Below are 24936 nucleotides of genomic sequence, written 5' to 3' on the forward strand. Positions count from 1 at the left end.
GTGTAGTGTGGTGTGTTTTTGTGTGGTTTTTTTTGTTTGTTTGTTGTTTGGTTTTGTTTTTTTTTTTTTTGTGGTTGGACTCAATGATCTCAGAGGTCCCTTCCAACCACTAAGATTCTGTGATTCTGTGATCTTCCTTTGGTAGGACACTATTGTGGTACCTACTTAAGAGAAGCCCAGCTGCCACCCCATATGTCTCCCCTCTCATGTGCTATCCAACCAATCTGACCCCCCCGTGGTGTCCCCCAAGGTGGGGACGAGCCGTGCTCCTCACCCCAATGGCCTGAAAATGGGATGTTTAGATGCGGTACTGAGGGATATGGTGTAGGGGAGGACTTAGTAGAGTAGGGTAAATGGTTGGACTCGATGATCCCAAGGGTCTCTTCCAACCTCAATGATTCTATGATTTTCAAGCAAATGCAAAGTTTTGGGGTGGTTTTATCACTGAGTGGAGCATTTTGCAGCAGCCAGAGGGTCCCCTTCTCACCTTGACTCTGGTCACCCAAATCCATCCCCGACTAAATACTTTGGGAATTATTTTCAATTCCCATTAGAGGTCGGAGCATCGAACCTGAGAAACCCTTACTCATTTCAGAGTTTCATTTATTTTTGGTGATTACGGCGGGTGAGCATTTCTATCCTTTCTTTTTCTCATTTTATCACTGACTGGTTGCACCTGAATTTCCTCGTGAAGACAAATAACGGCGAAAACTACCATGGGGACTGCATTAAAGCACTTGCATCAGCAGTTAGTCAACTGGTTTTGATGGTTTTGTTGGGTTTTTTTCTATGAGTTTTTCCCTGGAGGAAATATTCTTCCAAGTTACTGCACGGGGAACGTTGAAGAGACACAACCAAAATTTGAACCACCATCTCTTTTAACCGTACGTTTCTTCTACAAGTGTCAAAATTAAAAGGGCCATTAAATAATGGAATGAAATTCCACGTGAAAAAGCAAGGGATGGCGGGGTTGTCTTTAAAGCTGACACAAATTCTTCATGGCAGAGATTGATGGAACACTAATTAATATATTTTTAATGGGCTTACAGCTGGTCCCATCTAACGAGGTGACCATGGGCTCCATCAGGAACCTTCTGTGCCGCGGTCGGGTGTCCCAGCGATGAGGATGTGGTGCTTCTGCTCTCCATCCATCAGTTTACAACCACATCACATACCTTATTTTAAATTAAAAAATTTGTTTCTAGTAGTTTATTACTTAAAAAAGTGTCCCTCTGAGTGTGCATCCTCACCCTGCCAAATTTGGGGTGTACAAAAAGATCCCCAGAATAGCAAATGGCCGTGTTAGGTTTTGGGCAGCGTCCCTTTTTTTGCAAGATGCAGGATATTTCTCTATTTCTGGATATTTCTATATTTCTAGATATTTAATATATCTCTCCCTATAGAAAAGAGCTGGGGCAGGCAGAAAGATGAACGTCTCCAGTAGGGAATTTTTCTCCTCGCTTGACGAAAGGGCGAAGCCATCCTGAAAAATGTGTTGTGTGGAGTCATTAATATCCCCCTCATTTGTGTGTGTTCTTCCGTAATGACTCGGGAAAAAGACCCCCTGGGGTAACTTTATGCCCATCCTTGCATGGGTCTTTAATTTTATGAGTAATTTATGTGGAGCGTTGTCGAGGAGGGGGATGTGTTTCAATGGTTTTCAATGGCTTGAAATTTTAATGAAACGGATCTTCTTTTCTAAAAGTTGGGCAGACCTAAAGGAAAAGGTGGAGGTGTCTGTTTTTCTGTCCATCTTCCGAGTCCTACATCTGGTTTTCCATCCATTTTGTCAATATTTTGGGGGTTTTTTTTCTTGAGAGAGAAGAAAACTGAAGTTGCTTCAGTCTCAACTTTTGGAAGGTGCTCTCTTGTGCGATGGGAAATAGGAATTTGGATCCACTGAATGAATTTTGTCTTTTGTTTCCTGTGGATTTGTTTTGACAGTGGGTTTAATTACAAAGAAAACAGAAATTAATTTTATTTTTGGGGGGGGAATCTGCGCCGTGTTCCTATGGGATGAGATTTCCCAGCTCCTGTCTTTCTCTGCCCCGTCGTTTAAACTGGAGGCAGGGCTGGTTAATGGAGACTTTTGGCATTGGGATTTGTTTTGACAGTGGGTTTAATTACAAAGAAAACAGAAATTAATTTTATTTTTGGGGGGGGAATCTGCGCCGTGTTCCTATGGGAAGTGATTTCCAACTCCTGTCTTTCTCTGCCGCGTCGTTTAAACTGGAGTCAGGGCTGGTTAATGGAGACTTTTGGCATTGATAATTGAGATAAAAGATCATCTCCTGCTGTTTTATTCTTCAGCCTCTGGTTCTCTTCAGTGCCATGGCCTTTTTTCTTTTTTTTTCTTTCTATTTCCCCTTGAATTTCTAGTTTCTCTTGGGGAACACAAGGCGGTCCTTTAAGGCAGCTTCAACGACCCCGTCTCCTCTTAGCTGTGGAATATTTGGTTCTCTGGGTGTCATGGGGACTCTCCCTTCATTTCTGAAGACGAGGTTGGACGGGCCTTGGAGCAACCTGGTCTGGTGGAAGGTGTACCTTCCCAGGGCAGGAGGTTGGAACTGGATGATCTTCAAGGTCCCTTCCAACCCAAACCATTCTATCTTTCCAATGGGCACAACAGTGAAGACGTGGGGATCTTCATCCTCTGAAGGGCACAACGGTGAAGACGTGGGGATCTTCATCCTCTGAAGATGTCCTCCAAGCCCTTCTTCTTTCTGAAACAGGAGAGCAGGTTCTGGCTCATTAAGAGCAAGAGAATTTGTTACCGCTTTGGCAGACTGAGAGTTAAAGACCAACTCAAACCCAGAATATAAAATTCTTCATTTTCAAATTGTCTTGGGTCTCTGAAATAGGAGAGCAGGTTCTGGCTCGTTAAGAGCAAGAGAATTTGTTCCGCCTTGGCAGACTGAGAGTTAAAGTAAAGACCAACTCAAACCCAGAAAGTAAAATTCTTCATTTTCAAATTGTCTTGGGTTCAATTTTAAAGCACCGCAAATCGCTTGCTCTTTATCATTCATCTTAATTAACTGAAGTAACGCAGTCAAAATCTTTTCTTTTGGGGTTTTTGTTTGCTTGATTATGTTGGTTTTTTTTTTCTGACCGGCTCTTCTGCCTCCTTTGAAAAGTGTCCGTCTCATTAGGAGTTTGCAGTGCTATATGAAATGTTATAATTAAAATTGAATTTTAAATTGCTTTGCATCCCCTTTATAAGACCTTCTTACGTCTTGGTGTCCTCAGTTGCACAGAGGAAGAGCCCCAGTAGATGAGGAGTAGATATAATTTCAGATGTGTGGCACGGAACCCTTCCTGCTGCAGTTGGGGGTAGGCATCTCCATGGCTTCACGCTTAGGGCAGAAGAGCTGGTACATCAGGAGTTGTTTGCCTGTAGGTTGAGGTGAGATCTCAGAAGAACTTCTTTGCTGTGAGGGTGGTGAGACCTTCCCAGGTTGCCCAGAGAAGCTGTGGCTGCCCCATCCCTGGAGGTGTTGAAGGCCAGGTTGGAGGGGGCTTGGAACAACCTGGTCTGGTGGGAGGTGTCTCTTCCCAGGGAAGGGGTGTTGGAGTTAGATGACCTTGAAGATCCCTTCCAACCCAAAACATTCTACGATTCTTTGATTGTTGTTTTCATAGGACTCTTTAATTACAGATTGAGGACAGCAAGGGGAAGGGGTGTTGGAGTTAGATGACCTTGAAGATCCCTTCCAACCCAAAACATTCTGTGGTTCTTTGATTGCTGTTTTCACAGGACTCTTTAATTACAGATTGAGGACAGCAAGAGCATGGCAAAGACCATTTGGTCTGAGGTTTGGGCTTTGGGTTTGGGGTTCACAGGAAATTTTCTGGTGCTGGAATCTCTGGTATTTTAAAGAGAAGTGAAAACAATTCTTCATTTAGAGAATCACAGAATTATGGAGTTGGAAGGGACCTCTGGAGATCATCTCCTCCAACCCCCTGCCAAAGCAGGTCCACCCAGAGCGGGTTGCACAGGAACGTGTCCTGGTGGGGATTGAATGTCTCCAGAGATTAAATCACCTTTTTTTTTTGCTTTAATGAACCAATATATTCCATTCTGTCATCCTCTATGTAAAAATAGTGAAAAGCTTACACCAAAATCAGTGCGAGTGATTTCCAAGTTAGTTAGAACAGAAATGTTTTTTTAATTTTTTCCCCAAATATTTAGACGTTTGTGAGGACCGTGTTTACCAGAAATATTCTTCTTTCAGTGAAAATACTCCAAATGCTCGAAATGAGAAGAGGGATTGTCCATCTCTGAGGTTTGTCTGCACCCCCAGCTCCTTCCTTCTGGGGCTTCCTGGAGGTGGTTGAGGTGAAGAATTCGGTGCTTGTCACCTAAAAATTGCTTTTTTTAAAATAAATAGTAAGTTTTGGGGATTAGAAGAGGGGTGTTGAGCTGCAGAGGCACCGAACGAAACGCTTTGCTTTGACTGAGTCGCCGAGAAGGAGCCAAAAATTAAAGCCACTTTAATTTGGAAAAAAAAAATAAAATCAAAATGCGGAACGGATGAGCGTATCTTCATCAACTATGCAAATCAAGGCGTCGCATCGTTTGCATGAAATCTCCATATTTTTAGGTCCCTAATGCAGAGACAGTGAGGCAGAGGCGCAGCGGTTGTGCCTGGATCCCCCCTCGACCAGGTGTAGGAGAGATGGACAACCCCTGGGCACCCCGTACCCTGGTGAAGATGTCCACCTTGCCAGTATGAAATGCGTTGCAGTTGGAAGCTCTTTTGTACTGGGGACCATTTTCTTCATCCTTACATCCTCCAAGGAAGCATTTTGATGCCACAGTCCCCGGGCAACGTGTCCATCCTTCCCACTTTCTTCTGGTGGGACACAGGGTGGTGTGTCCCCAGCCAGACTGGGCAGTTGGCTTTGGCTCCTCTGTCCCTGGACAAGAGTCACTTCGCTGAGATTTATCCAAAAAGCTTTGCTTTCCCTACAGCTTTCCAAAAACAGTAGTAATTGAGGCAGTGGTAATGAGCTGGAAATGAAATGAACTTCATCAAGCTTCATTTGGGCACCAGGAGGAGAAGGCCTGCTCAGTGGCTCCAGCTGATCCGATGCCACCACCTTTTACTGAAACATAGAATGGTCTGAGTTGGAAGGGACCTCTGAGATCATCGAGTCCCACCATCAACCCACCACTGCCAAAACCACTAACTCGTGTCCCTCAGCACCACGTCTGCCCGGCTTTTAAATCCTTCCAGGGATGAGGACTCCACCACTGCCCTGGCTGAATGGTGCTGCAAAGCTCTTCTCAACCTTTTTCATCAGAAATAAAGCTATTTCTATAGGGACACAGGTTTTATTTGTAGGACAGATGTTGTCTGGAGACCTAGATGATAGGTTCTTTGTGCTATGATGCTATTTGTTCTATGATTTCTACAAATTTAATGGAGGGACTAGACCCGAGACAGAAGATGGAGCCTTGGTCTTCTGTAGTTGGGTGAGAGATGTGCTCCAGGCTGCTCTTCCTGGTGGCTGCCCCATCCTTGGAGGGGTTGAAGGCCAAGTTGGAGGGAGCTTGGAGCAACCTGGTCTGGTGGGAGGTGTCCCTGCCCAGGGCAGGGGGGTTAGGACTGGATGGTCTTGAAGGTCCCTTCCAACCCAACCCATTCGATGATTCTGTGATCTTTCCTTGCAGATCTTAATGAAATATCATTAAATCTGTTAAGTACAGAGAGAAGGGGGCAATAATCAAAGGCGCAATCAAAGCTTGCACTCCATGATCAATAACTGCAAGCAGCTTCATAAATGTTTTATGTTTGAAATGTTTGCAGTGCGGATCGGCAGCGAGCCAGCTGTTCCAACAAAAAGTGAAATGTAATAACAAGCCCGTTTTAATCATCTCATCTCCTTATGGAGAGGAATGAATCACTAGGAAAAAGGATTTTTCAAAAGCAGCTTCCGTGATGGAGATGGCTGGGAAGCCTAATTTGGAATTAACGGGGGTATTTCCTTAAAAAAAATGGAGTTGGGAGAAGTGGTTTTGTGTTCCCTATGAAAGCGTGGTGGTGGTACGTGCTCGGTGGTACATGCTCTCTCCTGGGAGGACTTAATGCAAAGATTTAATGTTCTCTTCTACCTGAAAGGGTTCAGAGCATGACAGCTTTGAATGGTCCTCTCGGTGCAGGACCATCGTGGCATTTAGGCAGGAGGTTGGTTGGACTGTAGACAGCAAAAGTCAAGACCCCTGGGAGCAGAAGAAGAAAGAAGACAAGTAGGACCATGATCCTTTCACCTCATATTTGGGCATTCAAGTTCAAGGTGGTGTCTAGGACTCTCTTGTCCATAGGCTGTGGTGCAAGCTTCTGAATCGAGACGCCTTAGAGCCCAAGGCTTGAACCCATCAATAGCCCACTGAGAAGGTCAGTGTCTTGTGATAGAGCTTAAGGCAACAGTCTTGGGGTCACTTGGGTTGGACTATAGACAGTAAAAGTCAAGACCCTGGGGAGCAGAAGAAGAGAGAGAAGAAGTAGGACCGTGATCCTTTCACCTCATATTGGGGCATTCAACTTCAAGGTGGTGTCTAGGACTCTCTTCTGCATCAGTGCACCTAAGAGCTCAAGGCTGGAGCCCATCAATAGCCCATGGAGAAGGTCACTGTCTTGTGATAGAGTTTAAGGCAACAGTCTTGGAGTCACTGAGGTCTTTTCCTTCCAGAGCTTCACTCATGGAAGGAAGCACCTTCACTTCAGGTGCTCCTCTGCCCCGGGGCTTTGGTATGAGCCACATTCCCACCAGCACAGGCAGGGTGGCCTTGGGTGCAGAAGGCAGAGCTTCAGAAAGTTAAGAAAGCATCAGGTTTGAGGGAGATTTAGCATATTTAGGCAGTTGCCTACATTCCTATTTTGATGTAGTTCCCCACATTCCTATTTTAGGGACTTGTGTCTTTCTTGTATCTTATTAACTATTATTATCAGAAGTTTAACTGAACAATAGCAAGGAGGAAGTTTCATTGGAAGAGCATTGAAAGCTCATGAGAGCAGACATTGTGTTCCTGCTGGTGTTGAAGAGCAGTTGACTACGTGGGCATCTGAAAATGAGTGGGGTCAGTGCTAGAGTCCCTCAATACAAAGATGCCACCCCTTTCTACTCCTACAAAAAATCAAATTTGGAGGGTTACTGGACGTCTTAAAACCCTCATACTCTACAAGTGGCCAGGTCTTCTCAGCAGCTATTGGCCACCTCAGGCTGTGAAGGCCTCCTGTGAAGGCACAAATTGGAACATATGAAGTTCCATCTCAACATGAGGAGGAACTTCTTTCCTGTGAGGGTGGTAGAGCCTTGGCAGAGGCTGCCCAGAGAGGTGGTGGAGTCTCCTTCTCTGGAGACATTCCAAACCCCACCTGGATGGGTTCCTGTGGGACCTGCTGTGGGTGGCCCTGCTTTGGCAGGGGGTTGGAGGAGATGATGATCTCCAGAGGTTCCTTCCAACCCCGTATCATTCTGCGATACTGTGATTCACCCCAGTAATAACAGAAAGACAGTTAATGCATGTTTCTAAGGTCACTTTGGGGGGAAAAAATAAATAATTTGACCATTTTTGGCATTGGGGCTGATTGCTGCTGGTGATTAGGAGTAATGCCACCAAAAAAAACCCCAAAATTGGCAGCGGTGAGAGCAGCAGCGAACTCTTTGCAAGCACTTGGGGTATTTATGGAACAGGCTGAGATGTTGAACCCATCTTCGTGGGCATTCTGAGAAGAAGGGTGGCTTTCAGAATATATTGAAGCATTATGGTATAAAAAAACCTTCATCAGTCCTCTTTTTGCCCTCTTTATCCTTTTTTTTTCCTTTGAGAAAGGATGCTGGTAGCTGCAAAAGGCCGACTTGAGAAGAAACAAGATTTAATGTCTTGTTTTAATGGAACATAAAGCTCTTCTAAGACCTCTCTGCCCTTTTTTTTTTAAAAAAAAAAAGAATAATTTAGGAAAAAGATTTAAAACTTAATGCCAATTTTCGCCAGATTATTATTTGACAGAAGGGATTGGGAGAGATTTATGAAATGCTTTGCGTGGGATGAAAAGGCGGAGACCTTAAGCGCGTTAGAGCCCCCGTCGAAATATTGAAATAGAGCAAAAAAGAAAGAGGGGAGAAGGAAATAAAACCATTTTAAACTCCTCCGCGGTGCGTCTACACCTGAAATGGTGATTAAAGGCTGTTTGTCATTTGTTGATGGCAATTATAATTTTTTTTTAATTTTTTTAATTTTTCCATTCCAGTTATACTTGAGTTGAGGAGGACATCCCAAATGATGTGATGTAGTTGACGTGTGAGAATTTGTATAACACAAGCTTGACCCAATGCAGTTTCTTTAACCTTCTTTAACTTCCTTTTAATTAGAAGGGATGGGTTTGTGGTGTTAATTGAAGAGGGGTTGGGTGTTTTCTTCACCCACCGGCACCATCCTGGTTTCAAGGCAATCAAGGCCAGGTTGGAGGGGACTTGGAGCAACCTGGTCTGGTGGGAGGTGTCCCTACCTGTGCAACTGGATGGTCTTTAAGTTCCCTTCCAACCCAAACCATTCTAAGATGCTTTGATTGGAGCTTATACTACTGAGGACTAACTTTTAAGGTGAAATGAGGGTTTGTAGATGATAGAATAACGCAGGTTGGATGCTGGGATGGCTCTGGTCCAGCCAAAGCAAGTTTAACACAGTTGATTTGATGACTTTTGGAGGGTTGGTGTTTATTTGTGGGTTTTTCTGATGGTTCCTCTAATGGGAATCCTGAGCTTGACCTGGTCTTGGATGATCAGGTTTGCATGTCTCCTAGATTTGCTACTACCCCATCTATTGCGTGCGTTAGATCTTTGGTCTAATTATTTCCCAGAAATTGAATTTTAAGAATCATAGAGTATCGGGTTGGAAGGTACCTCAAGGATCATCTGGTCGGACCTTAAAGGGGAAGTCCATCCCTTGAGCCAAATTTGATTGGAGCTTATACTACTGAGGACTAACTTTTAAGGTGAAATGAGGGTTTGTAGATGATAGAATAACGCAGGTTGGATGCTGGGATGGTTCTGGTCCAGCCAAAGCAAGTTTAACACAGTTGATTTGATGACTTTTGGAGGGTTGGTGTTTATTTGTGGGTTTTTCTGATGGTTCCTCTAATGGGAATCCTGAGCTTGACCTGGTCTTGGATGATCAGGTTTGCATGTCTCCTAGATTTGCTACTACCCCATCTATTGCGTGCGTTAGATCTTTGGTCTAATTATTTCCCAGAAATTGAATTTTAAGAATCATAGAGTATCGGGTTGGAAGGTACCTCAAGGATCATCTGGTCGGACCTTAAAGGGGAAGTCCATCCCTTGAGCCAAAGACACAAAGATGGAGCCTTGATGGAACAACCCTTTTCAGTATTTCATCTCTTGGTGGGGCTAAATCTGCAGGAATCTTTCTGTGGTGTATTTGTGGGTTTATCATCCCTTTTTGAGTTTTCTCCAGAGTTTTTGAGGTGTTAGGTGCTGAAGTGGTGCCGGTGCAGGCAGTAGATGATCTGAAAGGTCCCTTCCAACCTAGGGACTTCTACCCCTTGGAGGTGTGCGCTGGGCTGGGTCGTGCCACACGATGGGGGAACGGGATTTTCCCCTCATCCTCTCCTTTCCTTTCCATGCAGTGCAAGTCCCCGGGCCGGTGGAGAACCTACGGGCTGTGTCTACCTCACCCACCTCCATTCTGGTCTCCTGGGATCCCCCAGCCTACGCAAACGGTCCCGTTCAAGGCTACAGGCTCTTCCTCACGGAGACGGCGACGGGGAGGGAGCAGGTAAGCGGTGGCCAAAGAGGTTCTGCTCCCATCTGCCAAAAGGAGATGTTTGGTGGAGGCATCTGCAGGTCTTGAAAGTGCTCAAAGGGAGAGATTTTACTGATTAATCCTCCAGGTTATAACTAAAGGTCGCACAGACCAGTGAGAAGAGAGAAAATGGAGTGAAATAACTTTTCAGCAGTATAAAAGAGGTTCAGGAGGTGGAAAGAAGCAGCCTGTTATTTTTTAACCATTCTTAGCTTTATGTTAAAATTTAGTAATAATGCTAAAGGGTATTTAAAGAGCCTTTGGACTCCCCCTTTATTTGTGCAACATCACATTGAGTTTGTACGTGTGGTATTTGCAGGAGGTAGATTTCTAGTTGCTTCTTGGAATTTCTTTGAAGCAGGGAGGCTAAAATAATCCAAATCCATAAAATGATGCCTGTTCTCTCCAGACTGATGGATGCTTGTGGCAATAATTGATAGGGAAAGAAATCAAGGATCTTTGGGGTTTTTTTGACCTGATCATCCCAGGCATCAGCGGTCTTGTGCCTCAGTAGCTTTATGGGAAGTTTTATAATTCCCCTTTTGATTCTTTGCCTTTATTTTTCTGCTCTGTCTGTGGAGTGGCAGGAACTGGTTTAACCACCCCAAATCCCCTTTTCTCCTGCATCCTAAGTAACTAAACTCAACTCGGAGGCGCTGAAATCCCTTCCATCAGATGATGACCGAGAAGCCAGCTGTAACGAGCCCTTCTGGTCCCAAATTACCTTTTTATTCCCACTTAAATAAGGCTTTAGCTCCACTTCTCCAAGAGTGAAAAGCTCTGCTCTAATCCTCTCGTCCCTCGGGGCTGGCTCTCACCTGTCCCCTTGGTTTCTCACCTAGAACGTGGAGGTGGACGGGCTCTCCTACCGTTTGGAGGGGCTGAAGAAGTTCACCGAGTACAACCTCCGCTTCCTCGCCTACAACCGCTACGGCCCCGGCGTCTCCACCGAGGATGTGACGGTCACCACGCTCTCAGATGGTGAGTGGAGGACGGAGGGGCTCCGGGGTGGGCAGGTTGGACCTGTTGGGTGCGATCACCGGGCTTCTTCTTCCACCAACGTCTTTCAAAGGAGGAATTGGATGAACCTTAGATTCGGTAACCTCCTTGCAATGAAGCGAGGAGCTTATTGAACCCTCTCACCCTTTTTTGGGTGTCTGTTTTTGTCAGTTAGGTTGACGGTTGGACAAGATGATCTTTAAGGTCCCTTCCAACCTAGAAGATTCTGTGATTCTGTGAACCCAAGGTTCCCATGGAGTGGTACCTTCTGAGGTGGTGCTCTTCTCCAAGGATAATTGGTTCAGTTCATTATTCCAATGTTTAGTAATAAGGACAGTCTACTTTTCTCTTTATTTTCAATTTAACTTTAGCACAGGTGTATCCTTTCAACTATTCAACTTGAAGAACCAACCACCTGGTTTTTCCTTGTGTCTTAAACACAAATGAGCCAGGGCTTCCATCTTTGCACTGTCCTCCTTCCTCCTGCCGTGCTCCTACGGCTCATGAGCGATAAATTGAGTAGGATTTTGTCTTGGGAAGCACTTAGTTGTGTCTGATATCGTAAAACTTGTGCTCGACTCCTCGGGAGGTCACTGGGCCTGATCCCCAAGATGGGGAATAACTTCACTGAGGTCATTGGGGCTCCAAAAGTGTAGAAACTGGGTGGAACTGGATGATCTTCAAGATCCTTTCCAACCCAAACCGTTCTGGGACAAGAGGGCGATTGGTGGCCTCTAAAACAGACCCTGAGGAAGGGGCTGGGGGTGTGGGGAACCCCAAGTGGTTGACCTGGTGAACCTCAACCCCGTTTCAATCTGTTCTATTCTGGACTGTATCTTCATGGATGGTTTCATCCACAAAAACCCCACCTGGGCTGACAGGGAGATTTTACCTTTGACACCTCAGCACTATTTTTTCGAGTGCTACTTAAATCTACCCAGCAAATTCAGTTTTTTCCCTTGTAATACAGGCTGGATCTTGGCAGAATAAATTACTTCACACTTATAATTATAAAAACAAAAGGAAAACAAGTGAAAATGAATATTTTGCATAATGTATGGAGATTTAATTCACACTCTGAAGTGTAGAAACCGCGGCCCCGTATTCCACTTTGGTTTTCAAATGTCACCGTAAGTGGGAGAGGGAAAGATTGTTATTCATGAGGCTGAAAATTAGCCCCGGCAAGTGTTTCAAATGCTTCACCTGTCTGGGAAAAGAAATCACTGCTAACGAGAAGGTTTGCAGGAGGCTATTCCCAAAAACAGGGGGGTTCTTAAGGTGCCATCGTTTTGGAAATCTGGAAGGTGGTGGTCTTTATTTTTCTCTTTATTCAAGCAAAAGTCTGTTCTTTAAAGAAATCAGTCATCTGCAGCCTTCCCAGCCTTCCTCTTGGTTTTGGAGCGGGTGTAAAAGAAGGGGAAATCCCTGTAGGATGTTTTTTTCATCCTCCTTAATTCTGCCTCTGCCTGAAACCACTTTGGTTTCTTGCACGAAGAAGAGGAACCGAACGAGAGCTTGGCTTTGGCCAAGGTTGGGTTGGTTCTTGCTGTCCCACTGCCGAGAAGGAAAGGAGGGGATGGAGAGAGCAGCCCCAAAACTTTCTACAATTTCTTCTTTTATGGTACCAGGCAGAGATCTTTCGCAGGGTTCAAGTCCTTTTCTGCTGGAGGATGCACAATAAAATAGCAACCCATAACTTGGGCAGATTTTGTTCCTCTGTCCCCTTCCACCACCCGTCCCATGGAGAAGAGCAGCTCCCCAGGGTGCCCCGTGATGTTTTTTTAGATTGCACCCCATCTTCCAGCGTAAATTGAGATGCAGCAGCCTCATCAGGGACCACTGTAGTCAGAGGGATGGGAAGTGGCCACCTTTCTCCACTCCTACCACCAGACAAAACCGTAAGGAGAAGCACCTTGATTGTCCCAACCAGCTCCCTTAGGTCTTTGCTTCATGTTGCCCAGAGAAGCTGTGGATGCCCCATGCTTGGAGGGGTTCAAGGCCAGGTTGGACAGGGCTTGGAGCAACCTGGTGTGGTGGGAGGTCACCTTGGCCATGGCAGGGGATTGGAACTGGATGGTCTTCAAGGTCTCTTCCAATCTAAACCATTCTGGGCTTCTCCATTCCTGCTGGGGAGGGACTCTTGATGAGGGAGTGGAGCCATAGGACCAGGGGGAAGGGTTTGACACCGAAAGATGTCCTCCTTCCTCCTGCCGTGCTCCTACGGCTCATGAGCGATAAATTGAGTAGGATTTTGTCTTGGGAAGCACTTAGTTGTGTCTGATATCGTAAAACTTGTGCTCGACTCCTCGGGAGGTCACTGGGCCTGATCCCCAAGATGGGGAATAACTTCACTGAGGTCATTTGGGCTCCAAAAGTGTAGAAACTGGGTGGAACTGGATGATCTTCAAGATCCTTTCCAACCCAAACCGTTCTGGGACAAGAGGGCGATTGGTGGCCTCTAAAACAGACCCTGAGGAAGGGGCTGGGGGTGTGGGGAACCCCAAGTGGTTGACCTGGTGAACCTCAACCCCGTTTCAATCTGTTCTGTTCTGGGCTGTATCTTCATGGATGGTTTCATCCACAAAAACCCCACCTGGGCTGACAGGGAGATTTTACCTTTGACACCTCAGCACTATTTTTTCGAGTGCTACTTAAATCTACCCAGGAAATTCAGTTTTCCCTTGTAATACAGGCTGGATCTTGGCAGAATAAATTACTTCACACTTATAATTATAAAAACAAAAGGAAAACAAGTGAAAATGAATATTTTGCATAATGTATGGAGATTTAATTCACACTCTGAAGTGTAGAAACCGCGGCCCCGTATTCCACTTTGGTTTTCAAATGTCACCCTAAGTGGGAGAGGGAAAGATTGTTATTCATGAGGCTGAAAATTAGCCCCGGCAAGTGTTTCAAATGCTTCACCTGTCTGGGAAAAGAAATCACTGCTAACGAGAAGGTTTGCAGGAGGCTATTCCCAAAAACAGGGGGGTTCTTAAGGTGCCATCGTTTTGGAAATCTGGAAGGTGGTGGTCTTTATTTTTCTCTTTATTCAAGCAAAAGTCTGTTCTTTAAAGAAATCAGTCATCTGCAGCCTTCCCAGCCTTCCTCTTGGTTTTGGAGCGGGTGTAAAAGAAGGGGAAATCCCTGTAGGATGTTTTTTCATCCTCCTTAATTCTTCCTCTGCCTGAAACCACTTTGGTTTCTTGCACGAAGAAGAGGAACCGAACGAGAGCTTGGCTTTGGCTTTTCTACCTGATATTTTTTAAAATGAGGGGAGCGTGAGAGAACTGGATGGACTTTGAAGATCCCTTCCAACCTTTTCTCTACCAAAAAACCCCACAAAATCTGAGTACCTTGCCATACGAACCTTCTTCCCATCAGTATGTCTCCAGCAGTGAGACTCATCTCACCTACCTTTAGACATGTGGTCCAAGACTTTTCCAGTATATCCAATGCTTCTTCCACCACCGAGTCATCCCGTTGCAAGACGAAGGGGGTGAGTTCTCCCCGGGTGCCTCTTGTCTCTGCTCCTCACTTATTGCAGAGCTAACGCTGGGTAAAATGAGTTCAGCTCTAATTTCTAATGGTATAATTAAGCCCTGAATAATAAACAAAAGAACACATTTTACCAGGTGCATCCAATTGCTTTCTTTGATCAAGATAGAAACCGGGAGGAAGTCATTGTAATCTCGCAGGCGCTGGGTTTGCCGGGGGAGCTCCCTAATTTTTATGCAACCTGAGATACTCAATCAGGGTCTGTGATTTGGTGATGAAAAAACATCTCCTTGACTGAGCAGACTCAGGTCTGGATTTATTTTGGGTTTTGGTTGAAAAGAAGGAAAGATAAGGAGTGCATCGGTGAACGTTCGTGCACGCAACAGAGTTGGGAAATACAACAAGCGTTGGCCAAGGAGGAATAATCACAACGATAGAAAGAAAAACAATAATTAGAATAATGAGAAGGGTTTAAGGTGATTTAAATGTCACGGTGAGCTTTTGCTGCCCAAGAGAGAGGGGAAAGAGAAGAGGAATCACGTTTGAGAAACCGGGGCCACGAGCATTTCTGCCTCTCACGGACAAGAGCAAATATTCTCCAGCAAAACCAGGCTTTTCTGGGAGATGTCGGCATTCGTCTAATTCTGAAACGTCCAAAAATATCTCATTTTTCTTTTTCTTCTCAATGCCAAGCGCAGCACGGAGGCCCTTTTCTGACTGATATTTTTTAAAATGAGGGGAGCGTGAGCAGGGCCATCTCCGCCGTGTTAAGGGAGGGTGAGATGTTTTGTGTAGCAGCTGTGCTTTAGATCAACTTGCCATCATGGTGGGTAGTATGGAAACAAATAAAGAATGATCCCTGCACTGGAGAAACCCAAAAAGAGGAAAAAAAAGAGGTTGAGGTGGGAAGAGCTTTGCGTAAGGAGCCCCGGCAGGTTGGGGTAGAGCGAGACTGGGCTTGGGTCCCATGGCCAAGGATGATCGTCTTCCTCAGCCTGGACCTTCCTGAGCCTCAGGTTGCACCAGGGGAAGTTTAGGATGGATATTAGGAGAAGTTTCTTCACCAAAAGGGTTGCCAAGCCTTGGAAGAGGCCACCTAGAGAAGTGGTGGAGTCCCCATCCCTGGAGGGATGTAAAAGCCGGGCAGACGTGGTGCTGAGAGACATGGGTTAGTGGTGGCTTTGTCAATGTTGGGTTGATGGTTGGACTTAATGATCTTAAATGTCCCTTCCAACCTGGACAATTCCATGATTCTAACTCCCAGGTGCTTCAGGCTGTTTCTGACCCTGGACCTTTCCCAACAGCAGATCTCTCTATCTTGAGGTCCCCAGACTGAGGAAGACTTTCAATTTTCCTTCTTATATTCACTTTGCTGTACCTCTGCCTCAAAACAATTTGAGTTTTTAGATTATTTAGATTCAAATGCAGGTTTTTTTTTCTTTTTCCCCCCTTTTTTATGATCCACAGAGCCTTCATGAAGGACAACAATCTTCACGTGGGCCTTTGCTGCCAACGGGACCCTCCTCTTTACCTGCTGTTGCTTTTGCTCTTTTGTAGCCTGCGTTTAAAATACTCTTTTTTATCTTATTAGCCCTGATAAATGACTTAGTTCTGACTGATTTCAATCCTTAAATAGCAGCGGGCGCTGAGGATGCTCCAAAGTGCTGCTCTTTGGGGATTTCTGTGTTGAGTGTGGACGTGACTAGACAGAGGCCAGGGGAGGAGCTGTCTGACCAGCGCTGCTTAAAATAATCTGGGAAAAGCAGAATTTAGACCATTTTTCTGCCCTCCTTTCGTTGAGTGACTGCACAGGGGTGGTTTCTTCTCATATTCATTCCTGCTACAATATTGTCAACTTTATATCCTCGTTTATTTAATACATAGGATTTCACCAGTTCCTTCTGGGGAAAGCTTTGGCCAGAATAAGTGATTTGCAGAAATATTTATGTATATATATAGGTTTGGTGATGGATGTCCAAATCCTAAATAGCAATTTTCAGTGAAGAAGTTGAAAAAAAGGATGTGCCTGATTTCTGTTATAGATGGGATCCTGCTCTGGGTGGCCCTGCTTTGGCAGGGGGTTGGAGGAGATGATCTCCAGAGGTCCCTTCTAACCCCACATCATTCTGGGATTCTTTGAATCTAGCTCGTAGCTCTTTGTCTATTAAATTATTGACTGCAGCCAGGAGTCCTTTCCCCATTCAGATAACAAGAGATAATAATCCAAGCACTTCTTAACGCTACGCTCATTTAAAACAAATTAATTTATTTGGGCTCAAAGATGTTGCAAGTCTCAGATGATTCTTTTTAGATCCTTGAACTCATTCAGGTGTGTGGAGAAAGACCTGGGAGTCCTGGTGGACAACAGGATGCCCATGAGCCAACAATGTGCCCTTGTGGCCAAGAAGGCCAATGGCATCCTGGGGGGCATCAGGAAGACTGTGGTCAGAAGGTCGAGGGAGGTCATCCTGCCCCTCTGCTCTGCCCTGGAGAGGCCCCAGCTGGAGCACTGGGACCAGTTGTGGGCTCCCCAGTTCCAGAAGGAGAGGGAACTGCTGGAGAGGGGACAGCAGAGGGCTACAAAGATGCTGAGGGGCTGGATCATCTTTCTTAGGAGGAAAGGCTGAGGGACTTGGGCCTTTTGAGTCTGGAGAAGAGCAGACTGAGGGGGGATCTGATCAAGGCCTAGAAATACTTGAAGGGTGGGTGTCAGGAGGATGAGGCCAGTCGTTTTTTAGTGGTGCCCAGGGATAAGACAAGAGGAAATGGGCACAAACTTGACCATAAGAAGTTCCACCTCAACATGAGGAGGAACTTCTTTTGTGTGAGGGTGGCAGAGCCCTGGCAGAGGCTGCCCAGAGAGGTGGTGGAGTCTCCTTCTCTGGAGACATTCCAACCCCACCTGGACACGTTCCTGTGGGACCTGCTCTGGGTGGACCTGCTTTGGCAGGGGGTTGGAGGAGATGATCTCCAGAGGTCCCTTCCAACCTTGTATCATTTTGTGATGCTCTGTGATTCTTTGAGAACTGCAATTAGAACGATTTTGCCCGAGTGTTCTTGTTAATATCATATGAAAAGAGTTTAAACAGCTTTGATCTGACTCATATTCATATGTGTACACCAAAAAATCATGTTCTCTCATTTTCCCTAATACATCACATTCCAAACTCTTCTTAAATTGGATGTTTGCTGTGGTGCTGCTTCACCTCTTTCTTTCCATGTTGAGGGCCACCTTCCTCTAAGGATAAACTACATCCCTGCTTTTCAGTAGCCCGGGTCAGCAGGCAGGTGTTATTCCTCTGAAATGAGGATATAAAGTATAAAAATGAGGAAATAAAGTATAAAAATAAAGGAAAATAAAGCTTCTTGTTCATGATGCATCACCAACTACGAAGCATTTTTTTCAAGCTCTTGGCCCCTCGCTGGTCGAATTAGTATTTGCCATCAGCGATAGTTATTAATCCCATTTAAGAATGATATTTATCAGAATGGATGTAACAAAGTTGAGTTGTATAAAACCAGGTGTGGGTTTTAATACGTACAACCAGCAGAGCCTTGATGTAAAACACTGTTTTTAAAATAATATCTAAAAACAAAGTATTTCCTCGCTCCCCCTTTAGGCATCGTTATAAACAGGGTGCACTGGTGCCACTGGGAGGAATGCCCTCCCTCTGCCTGTAGAGAAGAAATATATTCTGAAATGCACTTGAATAACAAAAAAGCAGATTAATTGTGGCTTCTCCTTGTTTATTTCTGACCAAGTTGATAACAAATAGCTGCATTCCAGTCGCGGGTCTCGCCGCGGGGAGGCTGCTGAGTGGCTCTTTAAAGGGTTTACTAATAGGTCTATCAAAAAAAAAGGAGAAGAAATGAACAGATGCGTTTGGTTTTTCTCTCCCTGGGGGACCTCTGAAGTGCCACCTGGATTAGCTGCACGGTTGTGATCAGATTATAAACTAGGTGTAAAAGCTACGCTCTTTTTTTTTTTCCTTTCCAATGAGAAGAAATATTTGATGTGACCTCGTCTGGCTTAAACGTTAACGACAATATTTCCCTTTTTTTTTGTTGTTTTTCTTCCCTTTCAGTGCCCAGCTCGATGCCTCAGAACGTCTCCTTGGAAGTGGTCAACTCCAGGGTAAGTCTGCCACCTCCTCGGCACCTCCAAGCCAACAATCACCACTATTTGCCTAAATATTTCGATTTTCTGGGTAGCTTTTAAATATCAAAACACACCCAATCTGCCCCGTGCAGAAGGTTCCCTTCACTTGTCCCAGAGATCACGTTAAAATAACAACTAAAACCCCCCAAAAAAGGTGTTTTAGAGAGAAGCAGAGAGGCTTTGGCAACGGTGGTGTCACTTAAACGTAGGTGAACAAGCAGAAGCTGTTCCCTGATTGCAGATTAACAGCTGCAATAAACATAACTGCTCTTTGATTAAATGGAACCATGTCAGGGCATAATGAGAAGCAGAATTATTCCGGAGGGGAGGGGGGGGGAAGAAATATTTTATGGGTGGCTTAAATGCACCACGTGCAGGTAAGTCTGTTGTCAGCTTGTTTATTCCAACAAATATATATGTTTTCTCCAAGGTGTGTTTCTTTCTCTTCAATCCAATACTTCCCTTCTTAAAAAAAAGTCTTAACTCATCCCTGATGAAGTGGTTTATATTATTTCACGAGATAATATTGTGCATAATAGGTGTTAATTACGTTTACTGCTGGAGTGCTGTTTCTGAATATATTCTGAACGTTTTTTAGATCCTTTCTTTCCTTTTTATTCATTTATTGGAGCTGTAGAAGCTTTTATTCTGATTTAACGATGGGCCCGGTTGGGTGGGGAAAAGCTTCTGCTTCAGAAAGTGGGAAGTGAAAGGCACAAAAAACCCCACCCGAGGCATCACGTCTGGGTGTCCCCTTGGATTTTTGGAGATGTCCTCCTGAGGAGCAGGAGCCCAAAGCTCACTCAGGAGGATAAACTACAATTTAAAGGAACATTTATACCATCTCTGATCTGCTGGGAACACCGAGTACCTGTCACTTTGATCTTTTCTCCCTCCACTGCTTGTTTTCATGACATGGAACGTATAGTCTGATTTTTAAAATTTATTTATTTTTTTAAATACACCCAGCTCCAGTTGCTTTTCAGTTCCTCTTAGCTGTAGAGCCCAAAGGGCATCGGTGTCTCGGCACATCTTGTTCCGACCCTTCGCCTTCGCTTTTTTTTGCCTGCTTATTCTCCAGGTAAAATGTCACAGAGCGGCTGATCGCCTTCCCTGACCTTTTGTGGCCATCATTTACCTTTAAAAAGCTCAGAAAAAAAATAAAGAAACAAGGCACCGGGGGGTCGGGGGGGAGACAGCGCAGCTCAGGATGGTGTGGGGATGCTCAAATGTACAAGTTTGCTGATGATACAAAACTGGGAGGCCCTTTAAAAAGCTCAGAAAAAAAGTAAAGAAACAAGCCACCAGGGGAGAAGGCTTGTGGGGATGGTGTGGGGATGCTCAAATCTAGATGGACGCCTCCCACAGCATCCCTCTCGCTGTCAGTATCGGTTTTAAATCGGCTTTAAATCTGGTACCCTGTGGGATAGGTGGAAAAAGGTATTTTAAGGTATTATTAAAAGGTATTATTGAAATTGGGGAGCTTTATTGGGGAGAAAGAGAGATGGGGAACCCGTTGGGGCTCTTCAGCGCTGATACCCCGCGTATCGGAGTCTTGAGAAAGCTCAACTAGAATTGAAATACTCCCATCTAGGTAATAAGGGAACACATTTGATTTAAACGCTCATAATTCCTCCAACTGATGAAATCAAACCAAATAACTAAAGAACCCCCATAGTTTGCAGACTGGATTTGAGCGGGGCACGGGAGAGCCCGAAGGCTGGTCTGGGCAGTTCCTAGAATTGTTTTAAGTTTTTATCTCTGCTTTAATAAGATTTCTCTAGTTACGCTCTTTTTCTTCGGCGGTGGCAGAGTCTATTCATTTACTAACCCACGGAAGGCTCTGGCTCTGGATTGCTCTAATCAGGATTATTGCTTAATATCGATGACTTTCTGGGACTGGGAGGACCTGGGTCAGAGGAGAACTGGTAACGGGGAGGGCTGTGACAGAAATACAGTTCCCTGCTAAAAAGAGATTTCCCTGGAAAACCCGACGCCCAAGCGGCCAAGAAAAAGAAGGGGTGATTCAAAAGTGTAGGGTGCTGCACTTGGGGAGGAATAACCCCCTGCACCAGGACAAGTTGGGGGTGACCTGCTGGAGAGCAGCTCTGAGGAGAAAGATCTCGAGTCCTGGTGGACAACAGGGTGCCCACGAGCCAGCAATGGGCCCTGGTGACCAAGAAGGCCAATGGCATCCTGGGGGGCATCAGGAAGAGTGGGACCAGCAGGTGGAGGGAGGTCATCCTGCCCCTCTGCTCCGCCCTGGGGAGGCCCCAGCTGGAGCACTGGGTCCAGTTCTGGGCTCCCCAGTTCCAGAAGGAGAGGGAACTGCTGGAGAGGGGACAGCAGAGGGCTACAAAGATGCTGAGGGGCCTGGAGCATCTCTCTAATGAGGAAAGGCTGAGGGACTTCTTGGGTCTTTTGAGTCTGGAGAAGAGAAGGCTGAGGGGGGATCTGATCAAGGCCTATAAATACTTGAAGGGTGGGTGTCAGGAGGATGGGGCTGGGCTTTTTTCAGTGGTGCCCAGGGACAGGACAAGAGGGAACAGGCACAGACTTCACCATAGGAAGTTCCATCTCAACATGAGGAGGATCTTCTTCAATTTGAGGGTGTCAGAGCCCTGGCAGAGGCTGCCCAGAGAGGTGGTGGAGTCTCCTTCTCTGGAGACATTCCAACCCCACCTGGACACGTTCCTGTGGGACCTGCTCTGGGTGGCCCTGCTTTGGCAGGGGGTTGGACTGGATGATCTCCAGAGGTCCCTTCCAACCCCTATATCATTCTGTGATCTAATAAGCAAGAAGGGATTTATTCTGACTTCTTCTGTTTGAAAACCCCTTGCGTCACTTAAGGAAAAGGCCGTGAAGAGAGTGATCTGGAGAAGAAGGAGATCCATGCTTTGCTGGGGTTGTAGGAATAAAGAGCTAAAAATTAAAGATACTCCGATTTTGGGGGAGATCCAGTGGATCTGGACTTTTTTGGAGCTGGCATGGGATTTGTGTGGCTGTAGCTGGGGGCCAGGAGCTGGAAAGCGCAGAATTTGCTCCTTTTTAATTTGAGGGTTTTTTTTTTTCCTTAGACCTTGTTTTTTCTCCACCCTTTTCAAGCACCAGCAGGAAGGCAACTCTTTGTGGCTATTTCTGTATTTGTTTACTTCTTTGCTTCCTTGCTTTAAATATTGGTGTGTTTTCCCTTTCTGTAATTTTTTAAGTACTGGGTACTAATTAGCAAATCAGAGGTGCGTAAATAGCTATAGATTTATCCAATTAAAACCGTATTCAACTTTATTTCGTCTTCCCATTTTAAAATACAGAGAAAAGCAAGGAAATAATTAGAACTAAGGGTAGAAGTGGAATTTCTTTGATCATATTTAGTGGTGATTTAATCCCACTTTGATGAAGAGGGGGGGATTTTTTCATGGGACCAGTAACATTCTTGGAAAAGCTAAAAGACCCGTCGTGAATCTGGATTTTGTATCATTTCTTTGGTGTGTGTTTATATTTATACCTAAAAAAAATCTTTGTGGTTATTATAGGGTCATACTGTTGGCAGAATCGTACAGCAAATCAGAATTTGTGCTATTTATGAGATTTAAAAATACCTATAAATAAGCAGCAGGAAGAGTTTTCTTAATTATTAGCTCGCATTAATAAAATACAGAGTTTTATATCAAATTTAACAAAGGAGAAGGTGGCTCTGGCTTGAAATAGCTGTGGATTGTAGACTTTTGTTGTCAGAAGAGGTGGGATGGAGGGTACCAGGAACTCCACCCCTAACACATCACTTAATTTCACATCATTTAAACCCAAAGATACGTGGCTGCTGGAGATGCTTCGCAGGTAGGATGTAAGGTGGATGGATTCTTTGGAGCTACACTTTTAAAAATCACATTGATTTTAGTTTTTAATGTTGCTTCTCTGTCCTTTTCCTAAATTAATTTATCCAAAAATTTATCCATTAGCTGCCACCTCTTATAGGTGCTCACCTAATGCTGCAATTTTACACTGACCCTTATTTGTGGCCAGAAAGGATCTCCTGAAGGAAACAAGCTTCTCATCAAGTTTGACATCATTTAGCCATAGATCAGTCATTGGAAAAAGGTAGTGGTGTCCTAATTAAAGCCATCACCAAACTCTTTGGCAAAGAGAATAAAGCCTTTACGATTTTTCGGGCTGTCAGACGAAAATTTTAGGAAGTTTTTTTCTTCTTTTCCCTCTGCTTTTGGTCCCTCCATTGATTTCTGCCGGGGAGGAGGATGCAGACAGGTGGAGACTTGCTTTGGGATGCTCCGTGCCAGACGTGAGAACAGGCAGGAGCCAGATGTTCCCGCTGCAAAAATCCCTTTTTTTTTTTTTTTTTTCTTTTTTCCCCCCCCCCCCCCATTTCTTGGCCATCTGGGTCTGGAGGCTGCTTTGCACTGACGGCAAGCGATACACTCCATCCTGTCAGCCTGCATTTACCTCAGCTGCTTAACATCTCTCCGCTAGGAAATGTACATTAAAATGGGCTAGAAATGCATCCTAAAGCTTGGGAGGAATCATCACTGAGCTGTGCATCATAGAATGATAGAATTGCCCAGGCCAGAAGGGACCTCCAAAGGTCATCTAGTCCCACCTCCCCGCAGTCAGCAGGGACACCCCCAACTAGACCAGGTTGCCCCATCGAGCCTCTCCTTGAATATCTCCAGGGAAGGGGCCTCAACCACCTCCCTGGGCAACCTGTTCCAGTGCTCCACCACCCTCACAGTGAAGAACCCTCTCCTCATCTCCAGTCTAAAGCTGTTCCCCTCCAGCTTGAAGCCATTGCCCCTCGTCCTGTCACTGCAGGCCTTTCTAAACAGGTTCTCCCCAGCCTTCCTGTAGGCTCCCTTCAGGTACTGGAAGGCTGCTATTAGGTCTCCCCGGAGCCTCCTCTTCTCCAGGCTGAACAACCCCAGCTCCCTCAGCCTGTCCTCGTAGCAGAGGTGCTCCATCCCCCTGATCATCCTTGTGGCCCTCCTCTGGACCCTCTCCATCAGGTCCATGTCCTTCTTCTATTGAGGGCTCCAGACCTGCACACAATACTCCAGGTGAGGTCTCACCAGAGCAGAGTAAAGCAGAAGAATCACCTCTCTGGACCTGCTGGCAACGCAGCTTTTGATGCAGCCCAGGATGGGATTGGCCTTCTGGGCTGCAAGTGCCCCACGGCCTGCTCATGTCCAGCTTCTCATCCACCAGCACCCCCAAGTCCCTATCCTCAGGGCTGCATCATCCCCCTGTGGCACCACTGGCTGGCTGGAGGATGAGGATGGATTTGGCCCTTTTATGCTAAAGCAATGTCAAGAGCTAATTCTCCTTTTCAGGGTGCATGAAATAGGTGCAATATGTCCCATTTAGTGTCTTTTAGCGTATGTGGAACATTGGGTTGGTATTTTTCCCCCAAGTAAGTGTGATTTATGAAGCTTGGGCTTGACACGAGGAAGCATTTCTTTACTGACAGGGTGGTGGGACCCTGGAACAGGCCAAGTCTGGTGGTGCTTGAGAGATGTTTGGAGAGTGTCCTTAAATAACAGGCTTTGACTTGTGGTCAGGCAGTTGCACTAGGTGATCGTTGTAGGTGCCTTCCAACTGAAAATACTCTATTTCTATTCTAATTACAATCTATTCCTTTCCTTCCTTCTTCTCCTTCTCCTTCTCCTTCTCCTTCTCCTTCTCCTTCTCCTTCTCCTTCTCCTTCTCCTTCTCCTTCTCCTTCTCCTTCTCCTTCTCCTTCTCCTTCTCCTTCTCCTTCTCCTTCTCCTTCTCCTTCTCCTTCTCCTTCTCCTTCTCCTTCTCCTTCTCCTTCTCCTTCTCCTTCTCCTTCTCCTTCTCCTTCTCCTTCTCCTTCTCCTTCTCCTTCTCCTTCTCCTTCTCCTTCTCCTTCTCCTTCTCCTTCTCCTTCTCCTTCTCCTTCTCCTCCTTCCATTCCTTTTCCATTCAATTCCTAATACCGTTCTAATTCTAATTCTGTTCTAATTCTATTCTATTAATTCTATTTTTATTCTATTCTGATTCTGTTTTATTCTAATTCTATTCTAATTCTGTTCTATTCTAATTCTGTTCTAATTCTATTCTTTTCTAGTTGTTCTAATTCCTTTCCCTTTCCCTTTCCCTTCCTTTTCTCTCTTCTCTATTCCATTCTGTTCCTAATACTATTCTATTCTAGTTCTGTTGTAATTCTCTTCTATTAATTCTATTCTAATTGTATTTTATTCTATTCTAATTCTGTTCTAATTTTATTTTATTCTAATTCTGTTGTAATACTATTCTATTCTAATTCTTTTCTAGTTGTTCTATTCTATTTCTCTTCTCCCTTCCCTTCCCTTCCCTTCCCTTCCCTTCCCTTCTCCCCAACACGCACCGCCCCAGCGCCTGAGCCCGCCGCAGCGGAAGGGAGCCGCACCTGCGGGCAGCCGCGGCGACGCCCGGAGGGAGGGGG

The 24936-nt window shown here is 45.3% G+C and overlaps 1 protein-coding gene across 1 annotated transcript in view; it reads left to right on the plus strand.

Moving 5' to 3' along the window:
* The window catches only part of DCC (DCC netrin 1 receptor), a gene marked incomplete at its 5' end in the record, with an annotated part of 230009 nt that overhangs the window by 59734 nt on the left and 145339 nt on the right, over window positions 1-24936 (plus strand). The window contains 3 exons of the mRNA XM_014939750.1: window positions 9651-9799; window positions 10669-10807; window positions 18409-18458. Of these exons, the coding sequence (XP_014795236.1) occupies window positions 9651-9799; window positions 10669-10807; window positions 18409-18458 (338 nt within the window). The remainder of the gene's footprint in view (window positions 1-9650; window positions 9800-10668; window positions 10808-18408; window positions 18459-24936) is intronic.

Source organism: Calidris pugnax, unplaced genomic scaffold, assembly GCF_001431845.1.
Source record: "Calidris pugnax isolate Ruff unplaced genomic scaffold, ASM143184v1 scaffold79, whole genome shotgun sequence".
Lineage (NCBI taxonomy): Eukaryota > Metazoa > Chordata > Aves > Charadriiformes > Scolopacidae > Calidris > Calidris pugnax.